Source organism: Coregonus clupeaformis, chromosome 23 (assembly GCF_020615455.1).
Source record: "Coregonus clupeaformis isolate EN_2021a chromosome 23, ASM2061545v1, whole genome shotgun sequence".
NCBI classification, from domain to species: domain Eukaryota; kingdom Metazoa; phylum Chordata; class Actinopteri; order Salmoniformes; family Salmonidae; genus Coregonus; species Coregonus clupeaformis.
In genome coordinates, this window is record NC_059214.1 from 21690364 (window position 1) to 21705984 (window position 15621).

At 46.7% G+C, this 15621-nt stretch overlaps 1 protein-coding gene across 4 annotated transcripts; it reads right to left on the minus strand.

Moving 5' to 3' along the window:
* Window positions 1–429: 429 nt before the first annotated feature.
* On the minus strand, window positions 430–13209 carry LOC121536780 (transcription factor Sp3-like). 4 transcript variants are annotated; one of them, XM_041844318.2, is made up of 7 exons: window positions 13038–13209; window positions 12618–12715; window positions 12341–12427; window positions 10219–11431; window positions 1849–2035; window positions 1109–1305; window positions 430–868 (listed from the first exon to the last, which is right to left on the minus strand). In XM_041844318.2, exons 1-7 carry the CDS (start codon window positions 13042–13044, stop codon window positions 561–563), a joined length of 2097 nt encoding a protein of 698 aa, XP_041700252.2. In that variant the 5' UTR covers window positions 13045–13209; the 3' UTR covers window positions 430–560. The 4 variants fall into 4 exon arrangements, with proteins under 4 accessions (XP_041700252.2, XP_041700251.2, XP_041700253.2 ...); XM_041844317.2 differs by having other exon boundaries at window positions 12341–12436; XM_041844319.2 differs by having other exon boundaries at window positions 12341–12436; window positions 12844–13208.
* Window positions 13210–15621: the final 2412 nt, after the last annotated feature.

Sequence of the window (15621 nt, forward strand, 5' to 3'; positions counted from 1 at the left end):
CTCACATGGAATAGCCTTCATTTCTCAGAACAAGAATAGACTGACGAGTTTCAGAAGAAAGTTATTTGTTTCTGGCCATTTTGAGCCTGTAATCAAACCCACAATTGCTGATGCTCCAGATACTCAACTAGTCTCAAGAAGGCCAGTTTTATTGCTTCTTTAATCAGCACAACAGTTTTCAGCTGTGCTAACATAATTGCAAAAGGGTTTCTAATGATCAATTAGCCTTTTAAAATGATACATTTGGATTAGCAAACACAACGTGCCATTGGAACCCAGGACTGATGGTTGCTGATAATGGGCCTCTGTACGCCTATGTAGATATTCCATTAAAAATCAGCAGTTTCCAGCTACAATAGCCATTTACAACATTAACAATGTCTACACTGTATTTCTGATCAATTTGATGTTATTTTAATGGACAAAAAAATTGCTTTTCTTTCGAAAACAAGGAAATCTCTAAGTGACCCCAAACTTTTGAACAGTAGTGTATATAAAAACAACAAGCAGGGAAAATGAGTGATGCAGAATTTCATGAAGAGTTATTGAGCAAGAGAGTGTCACTTTGACTCGGCCATCTCCAGGACTTCTCCGGCTGCTACAGTGACCAGTTGCAGGGGGATCTCAGCATTGGCCAGGATGTCCTGGGAGTTACTGGAGCCCTGCTGGATGTTGGTGAGGATGAGGGTGGTGCCGCCCGCCGTGATGATGCTGTCTGACGAGCCGGCGGATTCCATGGAGGCCACCACCGCATTGCTCACTGAGTTCATGCCTCCTTTCTTGTTCTGGTGAGTTTTAATGTGCTTGGCTAGGTGGTCGCTCCGCATGAAGCGCTTGGAACATTCTGGGCAGACAAACTTCTTCTCCCCTGTCACAGACAGAGAGAGACCAGAAAAGTTTTAACAGTAGGACAGACCAAACCATGTCACTTCTACATCACTACTATGAACTCATTATGTAATCTGTTTTACAGGACTAATGCTTTTATACTGAATGATATCTTTCCGAAGACAGAAGAGTACACTTTACATGGGTGAAAAGCGCAACCTACAGGGTAGGTTTTCAAATGTAAAATGTAATGCAAATGTTGAGGTGAGTGAGGGTGCACCTGTGTGTGTCCTCCTGTGTCTCTGCAGTTCGTCGCTGCGTGTGAACCTCTTCCCACAGTACATCCAGCTGCAGACGAAGGGCCGCTCCCCAGAGTGCCAGCGCAGGTGCGCTCGCAGGTGGGACGTCTTCCCGTACACCTTCCCACAGCCCGGAATGTGACAGATGTGTTGCTTCTTCTTCCCCATGTTGGATCCTCTGAGAGAACACAAACAAACACACTCATATACTGTATTTACAGCTATATAGACATGAACTTGCTCTGTTTTTTGGGCCTTTGCGCGCCAATGCTGGTGACCGGTCAACAGTCAATATTTGCAACTTTTTTTGGGGGGGGAGGGCGGAGGGGTACAGTAGGACTGTGTTAGTAACCAGACAGAGGGCAATGGAGTTAATACAAAATGTATGAAAACATTTATCTTTCCCATTCAGACCCCAAAACCTTGAGAACTAGTCATTTAAACACCAAATGTATAGGAAAGACTCTATCTAGCGTTTTCTGACCACTATAAGCTGTTGAGCACTGTAAGCTGGTCCTCTGTAGCTCAGCTGGTAGAGCACGGCGCTTGTAACGCCAAGGTAGTGGGTTCCATCCCCGGGACCCCATACACAAAAAAAAAAAATGTATGCACGCATGACTGTAAGTCGCTTTGGATAAAAGCGTCTGCTAAATGGCATATTATTATTTATTATTATAAGCGTAGTCGCTATAAGCAGGGTACACGGTATGAGCTCACTCACCTCCCCCCAGCCTCTTTGCAGTTGGGGCAAGTGCAGGCCACCCTGCGTAGCCGCTTGCCCCCCTCGCCGAGCTGGTCCTCCTCATCCCCTAGCCTGACACGCAGGTGGGAAAGGTCACTGGTGTTCAGAGTGGAGTCACTGCCCAGCTGCCAGTCCTCTGAGTCCGGCTCCTCCTTTATCTGGACGTCTGGAGGGAGACCAATCAATCCACACATCAATATCAACACAAGCTTTAACAATTGCATGCTAAATGGACTGCAAAAGCCTCACAGTGAAAAGTGCTTCTTCGCTAAATGCTTTAAAAAAGATTTCATGACAGTTTGGCTATGAACAAATTAAAAACCCCTGTTCAAACTTGACAATGTGTGGATGGATAGCTTGACACAAAACCATTTGATGATTTATACTCCCTTCAAATCTTCAAAGAATTTATAATATGCTTGTTTACATTATATCTCACAGATCTATAAAGGGTGTTAACTACCTGGTCAGAGAATTGTTTACATTTTTTTATTTTAGTCATTTAGCAGACGCTCTTATCCAGAGCAACTTACAATTAGGGTTAAGTGCCATGCTCAAGGGCACATCGACAGATTTTTCAGCTATTGGGCTGAAAATGTTGTTATTGTTACACACACACACACACGTGTTCTGTTGTTAAATGTTTGTTCTTACAATAACAAGTTTGCAAATATTTTCTTATAAAGAAAACAACAACCAGACAATAATATACAGCTAATAATCCTCCCCAGAGCAGCGTAAATCATGCCTGATGCCTCAGGAGGCTTACATCATGTGACTCAATAATTAAATAGTCTACTTTCTGCGGATTATCTTTTTTTTCAGACCCCCATGTTTTCATACATTCAGTGCATTCGGAAAGTATTCAGACCCCTTGACTTTTTCCACATTTTGTTAGGTTACAGCCTTATTCTAAAATGGATTAAATAAATGTTCCTCATCAATCTACACACAATACCCCATAATAATAAAGAGAAAACAATTATTTTTTGTTTTTTTGCAAATGTATATACAGTACCAGTCAAAAGTTTGGACACACCTACTCATTCCAGAGCTTTTATCTATTTTTACTATTTTCTACATTGTAGAATAATAGTGAAGACATCAAAACTATGAAATAACATACATGGAATCATGTAGTAATGAAAAAAGTGTTAAACAAATCATCATTCTTAAATGGAAGAAGTTTGGAACCACCAACACTCTTCTTAGAGCTGGCCGCCCGGCCAAACTGAGCAATCGGGGGAGAAAGGCCTTGGTCAGGGATGTGACCAAGAACCCGATGGTCACTCTGACAGAGCTCCAGAGTTCCTCTGTGGAGATGGGAGAACCTTCCAGAAGGACAACCATATCTGCAGCACTCCAATCAGGCCTTTACGGTAGAGTAGCCAGACGGATGCCACTCCTCAGTAAAAGGCACATGACAGCCCGCTTGGAGTTCTGGAGGAAACCTGGCACCATCCCTACGGTGAAGCATGGTGGTGGCAGCATCATGCTGTGGGGATGTTTTTCAGCGGCAGGGACTGGGAGACTAGTCAGGATCGAGGGAAAGATGAACGGAGCAAAGTACAGAGAGATCCTTCATGAAAACCTGCTCCATTACAGCTGTGAATCTTTCTGGGTAAGTCTCTAAGAGCTTTCAACACCTGGATTGTGCAACATTTGCCCATTATTCTTTTCAAAATACAGTCAAATTGGTTGTTGATCATTGCTAGACAACCATTTTCAGGTCTTGCCATAGATTTTCAAGCAGATTTAAGTCAAAACTGTAACTCTGCCACTCAGGAACATTCACAGTCTTCTTGGTAAGCAACTCCGGTGTAGATTTGGCCTTGTGTTTTGGGTTATTGTCCTGCTGAAAGGTGAATTCATCTCCCAGTGTCTGGTGGAAAGCAGACAACTAGTTTTTCTCTAGGATTTTGCCTGTGCTTAGCTCCATTCTGTTTCTTTTTTATCCTGAAAAACTCCCCAGTCCTTAACGATTACAGTTATACCCATAACATGATGTAGCCACCACTATGCTTGAAAATATGGATAGTGGTACTCAGTAATGTGTTGCAATGAATTTGCCCCAAACATAACACTTTGTATTCTGGACAAAAAGTGAATTGCTTTGCCACATTTGTTGCAGTATTACTTTAGTGCCTTGTTGCAAACAGGATGCATGTTTTAGAATATTTGTATTCTGTACAGGCTTCTTTATTTTCATTCTGTCAATTAGATTAGTATTGTGGACTAACTACAATGTTGTTGATCCATCCTCAGTTTTCTCCTATCACAGCCATTAAACTCTGTAACTGTATTAAAGTCCCCATTGGCCTCATGGTGAAATCCCTGAGCGGTTTCCTTCCTCTCCGGCAACTGAGTTAGAAAGGAAACCTGTATCTTTGTAGTTTTGTAGTGACTGGGTGTATTGATACACCATCCAAAGTGTAATTGATAACTTCACAATGGGATATCATTTTTTAAAACCCATCTACCAATAGGTGCCCTTTACGAGGCATTGGAAAACCTCCCTGGTCTTTTTGGTTGATTCTGTGTTTTAAATTCACTGCTCAACTGAGGGACCTTACAGATAATTGTATGTGTGGGGTACAGAGATGAGGTAGTAAAAATTCATGATAAACACTATTATTGCACACCAGTGGAGGCTGGTGGGAGGAGCTATAGGAGAACAGGCTCATTGTAATGGCTGGAATGGAATGGTGTCAAACATGTGGTTTCCATATGTTTGATACTGTGACACTCTGGCTCCATGGACTTTGAGTATTGAGCCAGGGTTGTTCATTTTCTTTTGGGTGTATTTCTATGTTGGGTATTCTGGTTGTTTCATTTCTATGTGTGGTGATTGTTCGTGATTATTCAGGTGACTCCCAATCGGAGGTAACGAGTGACAGCTGTCGGCTCGTTATCTCTGATTGGGAGCCATATTTATACTGTGTGTTTTCTCGTGGGTATTGTGGGTGTGTTCCATGTTTCTGTCAGTGTTACAGAGGACTTCACTATCGTCATTTGTTGTTTTTGTGGTTGCTTTATTAAATAAAGTCATCATGTTCACTCAACGCGCTGCGTATTGGTCCGCTTCCTCAGACGATCGTGACAGAAAAACCCACCATAGAAGGACCAAGCAGCGTGTCCAGGAGCAAGACAGCTGGACATGGGAGGAAGCGCCTGGTAAGGAGATCGAGAGGCTGGCGATGGCCCAGGTGGGCAAATCGTGGTCCTGGGAGGACATGCTCGGGGGCAAGGGACCTTGGGGGAAGATCAAGGCCCTGGCGAGAGAGGAGCAACGGGCGTCAGCAGGGCCATCATCGTTGGAAGGACGAGAGGCAACCCCAAAAAGTTTTTTGGGGGGGGCACATGGCTTGGCGGCTGGGCAGCAGGAGGCTGCTACAGGGAGACGTGGAGAGAAGGCTATCGGATTACGGGGAGCCATTGGCGAGTAGAGGTAGGGAAGTTGTTGCGGCACGGCGTGAGAGACTGATGTGTGTTACCAGTCCGGTCCGGCCCGTTCCTGATCCCCAGTTAAAGCCAGTGGTGTGTGTTCCCAGTACGGACCGGCCTGTTCCTACTCCACGCATCAAGCCCACGGTGTGCGTCGCCAGCCCAGCCCGGCCTGTTCCTGCTCCACGCACAGAACCTACGGTGTGCGTCGCCAGCCCAGCCCGGCCTGTTCCTGCTCCACGCACCAAGGATACGGTGTGCGTCGACAGCCCTGCCCGGCCTGTTCCTGCTCCACGCACCAAGGATACGGTGTGCGTTGACAGCCCTGCCCGGCCTGTTCCTGCTCCACGCACCAAGCCCACGGTGTGCGTCGCCAGCCCAGCCCGGCCTGTTCCTGCTCCACGCACAGAACCTACGGTGTGCGTCGCCAGCCCAGCCCGGCCTGTTCCTGCTCCACGCACAGAACCTACGGTGTGCGTCGCCAGCCCAGCCCGGCCTGTTCCTGCTCCACGCACAGAGGATACGGTGTGCGTCGACAGCCCAGCCCGGCCTGTCCCTGCCACCCGCACCAAGTCTACGGTGCGCGTCGCCAGCCCGACCCGGCCTGTTCCTGCCACCCGCACCAAGTCTACGGTGCGCGTCGCCAGCCCGACCTGGCCTGTTCCTGCCACTCGCACCAAACTGACGGTGCGGCGTCGCCAGCCCGGTCCGGCCTGTTCCTGCCACCCGCACCAAGTCTACGGTGCGCGTCGCCAGCCCGGTCCGGCCTGTTCCTTCTCCCCGCACTAGCCCTGAGATGCGTGTCCTCGGCCCGGTACCTCCAGTTCCGGCACTACGCGCCAGGCCTAAGGTGCGCCTCAGACGGCCAGAGTCTGCCGTCTGCCCAACGGCGCCTGAACTGCCCGTCTGCCCAACGGCGCCTGAACTGCCCGTCTGCCCAACGGGCGCCTGAACTGCCCGTCTGCCCAACGGCGCCTGAACTGCCCGTCTGCCCAACGGCACCTGGACTGCCCGTCTGCCCAACGGCGCCTGAACTGCCCGTCTGCCCAACGGCGCTTGAACTGCCTGTCTGCCCAACGGCGCTAAAGCCGCCCGTCTGTACTGAACCTGCAAAGCCGCCCGTCTGCCATGAGCCTTCAGAGCCGTCCGCCAGACCGGAGCCGCTAGAGCCTTCCGCCAGACAGGAGCCGCTAGAGCCTTCCGCCAGACAGGAGCCGCTAGAGCCTTCCGCCAGACAGGATCAGCCAGAGCCTTCCGCCAGACAGGATCAGCCAGAGCCTTCCGCCAGACAGGATCAGCCAGAGCTTTCCGCCAGACAGGATCAGCCAGAGCCTTCCGCCAGACAGGATCAGCCAGAGCCTTCCGCCAGACAGGATCAGCCAGATCCGTCAGCCAGCCATGAGCCGTCCAGCCAGGATCCGCCAGAGCCGTCCAGCCAGGATCCGCCAGAGCCGTCCAGCAAGGATCCGCCAGAGCCGTCCAGCCAGGATCCGCCAGAGCCAGCCAGCCAGGATCCGCCATTCAGTCCGGTGCTGCCCCTTAGTCCGGTGCTGCCCCTTAGCCCGGTGCTGCCCCTTAGCCCGGTGCTGCCCCTTAGTCCGGTGCTGCCCCTGAGTCCGGTAATGCCTCTTAGTCCAGTGCTGTCCCTTAATCCTGTGGGGTTTAGTGGGGGGGTGGTCATTTGGAGGAGGCTACGTAAGCGGGTAGTGACTATGGTGGGGTGGGGACCACGACCAGTGCCAGAGCCGCCACCATGGACAGACGCCCACCCAGACCCTCCCCTAGACTGTATGTTGGTGCGCCCGGAGTTCGCACCTTTAGGGGGGGGTACTGTGACACTCTGGCTCCATGGACTTTGAGTATTGAGCCAGGGTTGTTCATTTTCTTTTGGGTGTATTTCTATGTTGGGTATTCTGGTTGTTTCATTTCTATGTGTGGTGATTGTTCGTGATTATTCAGGTGACTCCCAATCGGAGGTAACGAGTGACAGCTGTCGGCTCGTTATCTCTGATTGGGAGCCATATTTATACTGTGTGTTTTCTCGTGGGTATTGTGGGTGTGTTCCATGTTTCTGTCAGTGTTACAGAGGACTTCACTATCGTCATTTGTTGTTTTTGTGGTTGCTTTATTAAATAAAGTCATCATGTTCACTCAACGCGCTGCGTATTGGTCCGCTTCTTCAGACGATCGTGACAGATACCGTTCCATTCCAGCCATTACAATGAGCCCGTCCTCCTATAGCTCCTCCCACCAGCCTCCACTGTTGCACACAGAGTGAGTCCATGCAACTTATTATTTACATTTACATTTTAGTCATTTAGCAGACGCTCTTATCCAGAGCGACTTATAGTTAGTGAGTGCATACATTATTTTTTACATACAGGCCCCCCATGGGAATCTAACCCACAACCCTGCCATAGCAAACGCTATCCTCTACCAACTGAGCTACATCCCTGCTGGCCATTCCCTCCCCTACCCTGGACGACGCTGGGCCAATTGTGCGCCGCCCCATGGGTCTCCCAGTCACGGCCGGCTACGACAGAGCCTGGATTTGAACCAGGATCTCTAGTGGCACAGCTAGCACTGCGATGCAGTGCCTTAGACCACTGCGCCACTCGGGAGACCAATGTGACTTGTTAAGCACATTCTTACTCCTGAACTTATTTAGGCTTGCCATAACAAAGGGGTTGAATACTTATTGACTCAAGACATTTTAACTTTTCATTTTTAATTAATTTGTACAACTTTAGAAAAACATAATTCCACTTTGACATTATGGGGTATTGTCTGTAGGCCAGTGACAAAAAAATCTAAATGTTATCAATTTGAAATTCAGGCTGTAGCACAACAAAATGTGGAATAAGTCAAGGGGTGTGAATACTTTCAAAGGCGCTGTACAACCACCAGTGTTTACATTTTACATTTTAGTCATTTACAGTGGAGAAAAAAAGTATTTAGTCAGCCACCAATTGTGCAAGTTCTCCCACTTAAAAAGATGAGAGGCCTGTAATTTTCATCATAGGTACACGTCAACTATGACAGACAAAATGAGGGAAAAAAATCCAGAAAATCACATTGTAGGATTTTTAATGAATTTATTTGCAAATTATGGTTGAAAATAAGTATTTGGTCAATAACAAAAGTTTCTCAATACTTTGTTATATACCCTTTGTTGGCAATGACACAGGTCAAACGTTTTCTGTAAGTCTTCACAAGGTTTTCACACACTGTTGCTGGTATTTTGGCCCATTCCTCCATGCAGATCTCCTCTAGAGCAGTGATGTTTTGGGGCTGTCGCTGGGCAACACGGACTTTCAACTCCCTCCAAAGATTTTCTATGGGGTTGAGATCTGGAGACTGGCTAGGCCACTCCAGGACCTTGAAATGCTTCTTACGAAGCCACTCCTTCGTTGCCCGGGCGGTGTGTTTGGGATCATTGTCATGCTGAAAGACCCAGCCACGTTTCATCTTCAATGCCCTTGCTGATGGAAGGAGGTTTTCACTCAAAATCTCACGATACATGGCCCCATTCATTCTTTCCTTTACACGGATCAGTCGTCCTGGTCCCTTTGCAGAAAAACAGCCCCAAAGCATGATGTTTCCACCCCCATGCTTCACAGTAGGTATGGTGTTCTTTGGATGCAGCTCAGCATTCTTTGTCCTCCAAACACGACGAGTTGAGTTTTTACCAAAAAGTTCTATTTTGGATTCATCTGACCATATGACATTCTCCCAATCCTCTTCTGGATCATCCAAATGCACTCTAGCAAACTTCAGACGGGCCTGGACATGTACTGGCTTAAGCAGGGGGACACGTCTGGCACTGCAGGATTTGAGTCCCTGGCGGCGTAGTGTGTTAGTGATGGTAGGCTTTGTTACTTTGGTCCCAGCTCTCTGCAGGTCATTCACTAGGTCCCCCCGTGTGGTTCTGGGATTTTTGCTCACCGTTCTTGTGATCATTTTGACCCCACGGGGTGAAATCTTGCGTGGAGCCCCAGATCGAGGGAGATTATCAGTGGTCTTGTATGTCTTCCATTTCCTAATAATTGCTCCCACAGTTGATTTCTTCAAACCAAGCTGCTTACATATTGCAGATTCAGTCTTCCCAGCCTGGTGCAGGTCTACAATTTTGTTTCTGTCCTTTGACAGCTCTTTGGTATTGGCCATAGTGGAGTTTGGAGTGTGACTGTTTGAGGTTGTGGACAGGTGTCTTTTATACTGATAACAAGTTCAAACAGGTGCCATTAATACAGGTAACGAGTGGAGGACAGAGGAGCCTCTTAAATAAGAAGTTACAGGTCTGTGAGAGCCAGAAATCTTTCTTGTTTGTAGGTGACCAAATACTTATTTTCAACCATAATTTGCAAATAAATTCATTAAAAATCCTACAATGTGATTTTCTGGAAAAGAAATTCTCAATTTGTCTGTCATAGTTGACGTGTACCTATGATGAAAATTACAGGCCTCTCTCATCTTTTTAAGTGGGAGAACTTGCACAATTGGTGGCTGACTAAATACTTTTTTTCCCCACTGTAGCAGACGCTCTTATCCAGAGCGACTTACAGTTAGTGAGTGCATACATTATTTTTATTTATTTTTCATACTGGCCCCCCGTGGGAATCGAACCCACAACCCTGGCGTTGCAAACGTCATGCTCTACCAACTGAGCTACATCCCTGCCAGCCATTCCCTCCCCTACCCTGGACGACGCTGGGCCAATTGTGCGCCGCCCATGGGTCTCCCGGTCGCGGCCGGCTACGACAGAACCTGGATTCGAACCAGGATCTCTAGTGGCACAGCTAGCACTGCGATGCAGTGCCTTAGACCACTGCGCCACTCAGTGTTCTCCACTATTATGTTGTGCATGTCTGCTTGATGTGTGCATGATGCAGGAGGAGACCATACCTCCAGGGCTGTCGGTGTCCTCTGCCTGCTGGTACTGAATGCCTGCCTGGACCAAAGAGTTGACGGTCACAGTCTGCAGGTTGGGGATCTGTTGCGCTCCTCCCTGGCCCAGAGACAGGGTTTGCAATGGGGCAAGGGTGATCTGCTGGGCTGGGTTGGTGGGCAGCTGGAGGTTCTGGAGGTTCTGGACCCCCTGCACCTGAAAGGTTTGCCACTGGATCTGCCCTGAGGCCGTGACGGTCTGGGCCTGGATGATGAAGGTCCCTGGGTTGATGAGCTGAACGTTCTGCATGGTCTGCCCCCCTGCTGCCTGCACCACCTGACCATCACTGGTCTGGACTGGCACCTGCTGCAGCTGGATGATGGACTGGCCGGAGGACACCTGGATGTTCTGGACCTGGTTCTGCTGAATGTAGCCCTCCTGGAGACCAGAGGGGTCTGTCTGATCTGTGGCGTGGGTTAGAACACCCGTCTCATCCATGGCCTCAGGCAGCTGGGCGGAGGACGTTGGCACATACATGTCTGCATTAGCATTCGAGTCATTTACAGATAGTGTTTGTGAGAGCTGGTCACCTGTCTTCTCCAGACTCTCAGAGCTGTCCACAGGCTGACTGGTCATAATGAGCTGGCCATCAGAAGTTACCCCTGTTGCTATAGTCTGAGCACCAGAGAGGCCCAGGGAGTCCAAGTCCACACTGCTAATGGGGACAAAGGTGATGTTCCCTGGCAACCCCATAGGCACATTAGTGACAACCTGACCCTGGTTGTTAAAGGTGGAGCTGCCGATAGAAACTCCCTGGATATGCTGGACCTGACCAGTCTGTGATATGAGGTTCTGGTTGTTAGTAAGGATGTCTACAGCCCCAGTCACACTTATAGTCTGAGTTCCTTCTGGCAAGATCTGGATCTGCCCTGTGGCATCTTGGCTCAGAGTGGCCCCCTCCACACTGGAGGTGGAGAAGCTTAGTTGCTGTCCATCAGCTGTCTGAATGTACTGAATGTTAGGCACTGCGTTGGCGGAGGTGTCGCTTCCTGATGTCACAAAGATTGGTTGGCTCTGAAGGTTCTGGAGAGGAAGAACATACTGTCCATTTGATGTCCCGATCCCCTGACTCTGGAACATGCCAGGTTCCTCCTTCCGTGTTGTTGTGGGGGTCAAAACCTCCCATCTATCTGGGTTCCCTGTTAACTGGATGGATGTTAGGTCTGTCGTCTGCGGAATAAAAAATATTGTTTTGGTGAATAAAAACAATTCATTTGCAGAGAAGGTGCATCATTAAGATGCAGATTGCAACATTGACATTAATTATGTAATGTTAGACATAGCAGTGAAATATTTACTTACATAAAAAACAGCAAGCCAATTATTTATTGTATTTATTGTATTCAGCCAGTTGGAAAAGGCATAGCATGATTAGTTATGAATCACCACAGCATGATTAGTTATGAATCACCACAGCATGATTAGTTATACATTTACATTTACATTTTAGTCATTTAGCAGACGCTCTTATCCAGAGCGACTTACAGTTAGTGAATACATATATATATATATTTTTTTTTTATACTGGCCCCCCGTGGGAATCGAACCCACAACCCTGGCGTTGCAAACGCCATGCTCTATCAACTGAGCTACATCCCTGCCGGCCATTCCCTCCCCTACCCTGGACGACGCTGGGCCAATTGTGCGCCGCCCATGAGTCTCCCAGTCGCGGCCGGCTGCGACAGAGCCTGGATTCGAACCAGGATCTCTAGTGGCACAGTTAGCACTGCGATGCAGTGCCTTAGACCACTGCGCCACTCAGGAGTGAATCACCACGTGCATAGAAATCACAAAAGGTATTACCATTCATGAAGAATATTGGAATAAGAGCTTGGTGCTGCTTGTTCACACGATTTAGCAACATATTTGAAGATTGGTTTAGAGGTGTTTAATGACCATAGTAATGTTTGTCTAGAGGTGCATGAGAACCCTAACTTTATAGTGTGTGATCCAAATATGAGCACACTACATGATGGCCTTTGGGCATATCTCTGCCGACACAACTCGCGTTCTATTGATTAAAGATAGCTACATTTTGGGGTCGACTACATTCTAGCAGAGCCAGAGGTGGTGACTTACCACTACAACGGCAGCACCGTTACCCCCATCTGATGATGCCGACTCGATCTTGCTGCAGGTAGCTGCCAGCAGAGCAAGCGATGACGACTGAGTGTCCTACCCACAATGGGCGGGTTTAAAAGGAAGAAAGTGGGTGGCCGTTAGTCCGGAGCCACACAGGAAGTTCTACTTTTACTACAAATGTTAAAACGTGTGAACTTCACAAAGCACCACGCACTTACTGAAACGCTAACCGAGAAGCATACGAGGGCAATTTCTAAATAGTAACGGTAGCTACCTGATCTCCTGTGCCACAGTCTTGCTGCAGAAACTTGCTTTGACTGCTGTCCACGTCCAAGGCAGCCATTTCCTCTTGTTTCACTGGCTGTTCTGGGGCTAACGTCACAAGGTACAAAAAGAAGGAAACGGAGCAAAACAAACCAGAGTTAAGTTAAATCTCCACACGGAAAATGTGTTTCTAGCTATTCCACTAGCTATAACGTAACACTTCAAGCTGGACTGACCTCCATTACAGCTGCGGTGTGGAGTTGATCAAACTGTCTGAAGCCTTAGCTAGCTACGTATGTGGTAGTTGTGGCTAGCATGCACGCTAACGTTCACTCTTGGCTAAGCTGTTGGAAAAAGATTAGCCAGCTAGCTAACATTAGCTTAGCTAAAGGGTGCAAACATACCGATGTTTAGGTTGAACATTACATACCAGTCATTGCGTCAATTATTTTATTTCGCAGAATCTGTATTATCACAAGCGAAACATGATTACAGTAATCGAAGGCTGGCTGCAATCGGTGATTCTAGTCAATCGTTTCTATTTTGATTGACGGTGCGGGAAACACAAAGGGTGGGGCCTCCAAGATTGGGTAACGCACAGGAAATCCCGCCGTTCTTCTTAAACCCAATTGGATACCGTATTTTATTCCCTGCATTAGCATTCGCCAGTGTACATGTCAGTCATTTTCTGACTAATTCTCTTCCTGTTTATTATTCTCTTAACAAGAAGAATATGGTACCAGGAGCTATGCTGTACATCGATAATCGTTCATGTATCCAAGCGTTCTGCAGCCACAGTGGATTTTAAACATAATCTTAATTGATTTCACTTACCTCTCAATTTAGGTAATTTATGCCTAGCTAAACTTAAAGCCAGCTAGTGTAACTATTTGCCAATTAAACTGTCATTGCATGGGGATTCCAGAGGCAGGTCGACCCTTGGTTTTACAAGATAAGATGTGATGACTGCATTTGTAGCTAGATACTTGCCTTGTGTTGGCAGCTGAATAAAATAGATTGGCCCAATTTAGATGTACAGTTTCACTAATCATAGCTATCGATTGTCAACTGTTCATCACAGTGATTTTGACAGTCTGACAGTAGTTGTGATTATGCGCAAAGGCTAGGAACACCAAAAGTAGACATCATTGTACACTGTTATACTCTATGTACATTTTAATATTTTGCTTTCTCTAATAAGTAAACTGTTCATTTATATAATGAAATATGGCTGTGGTATTTTATGTTCATATTGAATGGTGATTTTGGAATTCTTACTGGGGTGAGCTCATGCACCAAAGGTGACCTTTCAAACAGTAAGAATAATACATTCTACCATACTTGCCATCATTCCTAAGGAAAGGTTATTTCCACCTTGTTTCTATCATGGAAGTTAGCACAGAGGTCCTTGAAAAATACTGGTAGGGTATTAGGCAAGGGTACAATAGATAAACAGCTGCTATCCAGTTCACTGCTAGTGCTTCCCTGTAAAGTGAGTTATAGCATGTATCACATTTTTTCATTAACTATCTTGTACATAGAATGCAATATTGACAAGATTGCATTGAAATCTAATATAATTGTGTTGTATTGCCTCTCCTCTGTCTGTGATGCAAGGCCCTCACTTCTTCTCCAGAGTATTATTTGCGGTGTGTCAGTTCCTCACAGAGTGCGACCAGAGTGGGGCCATTTCTCTCAACCTTCAATTCTAACTTGGCCCATTACAAGCAGACTACAAAAGCACTTTTCTGGCACTCAGGAGCTCACACCAGTGAATGGTGGATATTTCCAATCACTCTGCTGTCAATCCAAGTGTCAGGTAAACACAGGCCTACGGAAACAGCCTTTAGAAATTCTTGCAGCTATGTCTGTCGGTCTTACTCCAGTCCAAGGAAAGTTATCAGCAATTTCAACAAAGAAATCCAAGTTAAAAGGAAAAGTCGAATATAGATCCTAATAGGAGCATACATCTAATCCACTTTTTTTTTGTTTCCAATTCCAACTGCACCTATGGATAAGGAACATTAGATTGTATTGGTTTTATTGACTGGTCCTATATTCAACATACACCTGCTGAGAATGTGATGAGCAGACTATCTTTTCATAGCAATTACCCAGTGGGAGTTTTGATGCAACAACAAGTAAGCTGTTCAATACAAGGGTCTGTATAGCTCTTTACAGTTCCATCAATATTCAGTTTATCTTTCAATATTATATTTACACCAAATGTAAGTTGAATTGAATGGCATCACATCTTTCACTACTACTGTATTTTAGCACTGCAATTGATTGTGTATTCAGTAACAACAATAGCTTATAGTGTGTTAAAGGGGAAAATGAGATAACCACAAGGTTAAACGATGCTGGATAAGATTAATCATATTAATTAAAGCAGACAACCCTTGGGCTCCCGAGTGGCACAGCGGTCTAAGGCACTGCATCTCAGTCCGGGTTTGGCCGGTGTAGGCTGTCATTGTAAATAAGAATTTGTTCTTAACTGACTTGCCTAGTTAAATAAAGGTTAAATTAAAATATCTGTCATTGTCCAGAATGAAGCAGTGAGGCACAGCGTGTACTTGGTCAGCCAGGAAGAAAAGAACAGGATCAAAACACAAGCTGTGAAGGTGTCATATTAACATATTGACAGTTGTTTCCATGAGGTCCAAGAGAGAGGTGACCCCATGGGGAGAAACTGCCCTGCTGGAGACACCTTGTGGGACACTGTAAATGGCGCCTCAGAGGGAAAATGTAAAATGGTGCAAGGAGGAAGAATTGTGGATAGAATACCAAATGGATCTGGATTACAACTTTGAGAAAGGCATAAATATAGACACAGAAACATTATCCTGGATTTCTATGAGTCACTCCGGTTCAGCTGTGGAGCAGGAGGTCCAAAGTGTAGGTAGGTACCCACTTATCTCCTGTATTGTAGAAGGTTGGACATATTCAGTTGGACAAGTCACTCCCTGATCGTCATTTACACCCAATGAAACCCAGTTTACTATATCAAGGGC

Bases quoted from the DNA above. Each gene is read 5' to 3' on its own strand.
- LOC121536780 (XM_041844317.2), bottom strand. The intron at 11,432-12,340 runs GTAAGTCACCAC...TTTATTCCGCAG, and splicing joins ACGGTGCTGCCGTTGTAGTG to ACGACAGACCTAACATCCAT. The intron at 2,036-10,218 runs GTATGGTCTCCT...GTCTCCCTCCAG, and splicing joins GGACACCGACAGCCCTGGAG to ACGTCCAGATAAAGGAGGAG.